Here is a 3,967-nt window from a genome sequence, read left to right on the forward strand (position 1 = left end):
GGTGGGGGAAGCAATTGGGATTTAGAACCAAAGTAATGGGGCTTATATATCAATAGATTCTCATTCCTATCATGTGACAACTCTGAGAATTTGTTCTTAGATCTTCAACTATAGGCTTCACTGACCAGAGATTCTACATGCGTCTTTCTAGAGTCTAACATTGCAGTGTTGTGGAAGGTTTTCCATGGGCTGCTGCTGAGCCTCAGAGCACAGCAGAGATATCGGAGAGGCTTGCTCCTGGGATGCCAGGGGCTCATCTGGCAACTATGGGCAAAGGAGTCTGTCAATTTCTAATTAATGATAAATAACTATTATTTATTTTTATTTTTTTCATTGACATGGTAAGTACTTGGTATTTTTTAGACCATTTTTGTTATTTTTTTCCATAACTTTATTAAGGTAACATTGGTTTATAACACTGCATATGATTCAGGGGTACAGGCTTAGACCTCTTCAGCTTAGACCACTTCATCACACCCACCACTCAAGCACGCATGGTCCTCCACCATTGGGTCTCCTTACCTTTGTTTTCCACACCTCACTCCCACTGCATGCTGTGTAGAACAAGCAATATCAACCTCTAACCTTAACTTAGTTTTAAATTCTTGATAAATTCTTAAGTGATGTTAACTTAATGTAGATGAAGGTTTAGATATTAAGAAGCAAAGAGAAAACTACCGTTTGTCAGAGAATGATCCTTGAACAGATTCTAGAAAAACTTGACAAATTTCATTAAATTTCCCATTTATCTGTACATCTGTGTATCCTATTTAATTCACAACTATTATGTTCAATTATTTTATTTTATGCAGTTTTATTGGTTGGATGGCAAAATAGTGGTTTATTTTAGGATGCATAACATAAGGTTTGGATGCAGGTACACCTTGGAAAATGATTATCAAAATCAAACTGATTACATATCTGTCATTTCAAATGGTTAAACTTTTGCTGTGAAAAACCACTAAATACAATAACCTCTCTTAGCAAGTTGCAAGTATACAGACCTCAAGTATCCTGCTGTTCACTAAGTCTCCAGAACTAATTTATCCTATATAATTGAAATCTTGAACCCTTTCACTACATTAAATTTAAAGAATTGTGCTTGGCAACAGAACAAAATAGTGGGAAAGAAGTAATAGTGGTCACTTTGCTCACTTGGTGAAGTACAATGCAAAGAGACATTAATTCTGACCTTAAAGAACAAAAACAAATAAATGACTCACTAATAGTTTCTTGAACTATGGGCCTCCCTAGTGGTGCAGCGGGTTGGGCCCCTTGTTGTGAAGTTCTCCACAGCCTCTGCAGTGCTGTTTGATTTCAAGCCATCCAGGGAGATAACCATATGGTGCAGCAGACCTCTCCTGTCTCGCCCGCTGCTCCCCTCAGCAGTGTCTTCAGTCCGTCTGCCTATTCTGCTCCCTGCTCTGTCTCTGGTGAATTCTCTCACCCTCCCATGCCTCTGACTCTACCCCAGTTCTTGTATAAATAAATTAATCTTTAAAAAATATATTTAAAAAATAGTTTATTGAATTGGGTACATTTTATTCTTTCCACAGCCCTCTTCCTTCCAGCAGATCTCCATTATAGTTTTATTAGAAAATATAATTAGAATGTTGACACCAGCCATGACAGTGTGTTTGCTTGGATCTGTAAAAGAGTTGAATTAGTTGTATTTTAACAACAGATATTTTGTGAATGAACTTAAAATTCAATTGGCTATACCCTAAGAATATGATACATCTCTCAATTTATCAGAGAAAGTGGAAAAAAGAAAAAGAAAGTGAGCAATCGATACACTCTACAGAGGAAAAGACAATTGGAAAAGAAGTTTTACATTTCGGTGGGAGAATGCAGCGTGGTACCTGGTTTTCCAAATGTCAGTCATTCAAAATCTGAGCATTGAAAAACTACAGACTACTAAAGAGGCAGAATCTTTGGACATTGATAAATATAGATATGAAGAGAGATATGAGTTTTCTATTGCTCACCACCAATGATTTTAGAGAACAGCAATGAGTAGTGATGAGGGGCGTCATTATCACTGGAAGAAGACTCCCATCCAGGTGGAAATTCACTCCCATCCAGGTGGAGAAGACTCCCATCCAGGAAAAAGTTGATGTTAGCTCATTTCCAACTCTTAGAAGAAAAACAACCACCAGCAAAACCAGAGGTGGAAATACAGGTAGCAAACGCAGGTAAGCATAAGCCAGAGGAAGAGCATTCCAGGCTGTGATGCTTTCCTGACCGTGATGGGATGCAGTTTATGTAAAACAGTCATAGCATATCTGCCATAGGTGTAGTTCATTGGCTTTGGCTGTAACAACAAGATTATAGCACCCATAAACACAATATGTGCAAAACTATTCAAATGCAACTGCAATTACAGAGATTACTGAGTTACACGTAAGCAAAAGGTAGGAAATCCAAGGTGGGAACCATGTTTCCATAGCGTGTCACACCCACTGCTTTGAGTATATATAAGCCACAGTGCAAGACAGACAGACATTCAAACTCAGAATCTTCTCTCTGTACTCAGCTGAACTCACATCTCCTGTCAACATGCCCTACAACTGCTGCTCTGGAAACTTCTCCTCCCGCTCCTGCGGAGGATACGTGAGCTACCCAGTCTCCTCCTGTCGCTCTTCCTACCCCAGCAACCTGGTCTACACCACTGACCTCTGCTCTCCCAGCACCTACCAGATCTCCACTGGCTGCCAGGAGACCTGCTGTGAGCCCTCCAGCTGCCAGACCTCCTGCGTGACGTCCTGCTCCCGCCCCAGGATCTCCGTGCCCTGCAGTCCCTGCCAGACCACTTACACCAGGTCTCTGGGCTGCAGGTCCAACAGCAGCTGCTCCCTGCGCTGTGCACCCAGAAGCTATTACTCCCTGAGCTGTGCACCCAGAAGCTATTATTCCCTGGGCTGTGGACCCAGAAGTTTTTACTCTCCATTCTTTGGCTCCTATGGCTTCAGATCCTTGGGTTATGGGGATTGTGGCTTTCCTTCCCTGAGCTATGGGTCTAGCTTCTACTATCCAAGCTACTTTGCCTCCAGAAGCTGCCAGTCATCGTGGTACAAGCCCACCTGTGGATCCAGCTTCTACCAGTCAACTTGCTAAGATTCCAGATTGCTTTGGCTGTTATGGTCCAGTCCCTATTGGCACAGCCACCATTTAAATTCTCAGAAATCACTGCCTTTATTCTTAAATCATCTATTTCTTGATCACCAACTTTTGGAAGTCTCTGAAGTGAATGTGTCACCCAAAGTTTGAAGAACTATAGAATTGATACATTGTATGCTATTGGAATTTCATTGAAGATCACTGGAAAATGAAAAATTTAACTTAATAAATTTATCTTTTCTGGCATTCAAACATTTGTTCATCTTTTTATTTTTCCTCTTTATTTTTAACTTATAGATTTTGCATTCAAGTGTTTGGGAAATTCAAAAACAGATCAATATGTGTCTGAAACCGGGTTTAGGAGTAAACAATTTGATGCATTCAAGCACATGTCTGTTGACATGGAATATGTTTCGTATTGGGAACTCTCATTTACTGGAGATTCATATTTAGTATAATTCAGTGTCACTAAGACTTGCTTGAGAATTGGAGACATGCAATTCTGCTGACAAGGGCAATCAAAGAAATAGATACATAAACTAGAAATGCAAATGACAAGAATACATCCTAATTTATAAGGTGAAATATATACATAGACAAAAATTTACCTAAAACTGTAGTATCTGAGTTTGGATTTCCAACTAACAGAAAAGATTAACCTTAAAGAGCTCCAAGTTCAGATGTTTTGCTCTCTGTTGGTTGGCATTTGTGCCATGGCCTACCTGCCATAGGTGAGGTTTTTGGGAGCCTTATATCTCACCATGTGCAAAGAGAATCACAATGATTGTGGGTCAAGACTGATTAGGTTAAGGAACTGTGGGATAACATTTCGATTCTGGTCCAAGTG

At 40.1% G+C, this 3,967-nt stretch overlaps 1 protein-coding gene across 1 annotated transcript; it reads left to right on the forward strand.

The window, feature by feature from the left end:
• Positions 1–2,404: 2,404 nt before the first annotated feature.
• On the forward strand, positions 2,405–3,141 carry LOC311169291 (keratin-associated protein 13-1-like). The gene has a single exon (XM_084231111.1). The coding sequence runs from the start codon at positions 2,560–2,562 to the stop codon at positions 3,115–3,117; it is 558 nt and encodes a 185-aa protein (XP_084087237.1). The 5' UTR covers positions 2,405–2,559; the 3' UTR covers positions 3,118–3,141.
• The last annotated feature ends 826 nt before the right edge of the window (positions 3,142–3,967 follow it).

This window comes from Talpa europaea (genome assembly GCF_964194135.1).
Source record: "Talpa europaea genome assembly, chromosome: 4".
Lineage (NCBI taxonomy): Eukaryota > Metazoa > Chordata > Mammalia > Eulipotyphla > Talpidae > Talpa > Talpa europaea.

Bases quoted from the DNA above. Each gene is read 5' to 3' on its own strand.
- LOC311169291 (XM_084231111.1), top strand. From the start codon at position 2,560: ATGCCCTACAACTGCTGCTCTGGAAACTTCTCCTCCCGCTCCTGCGGA.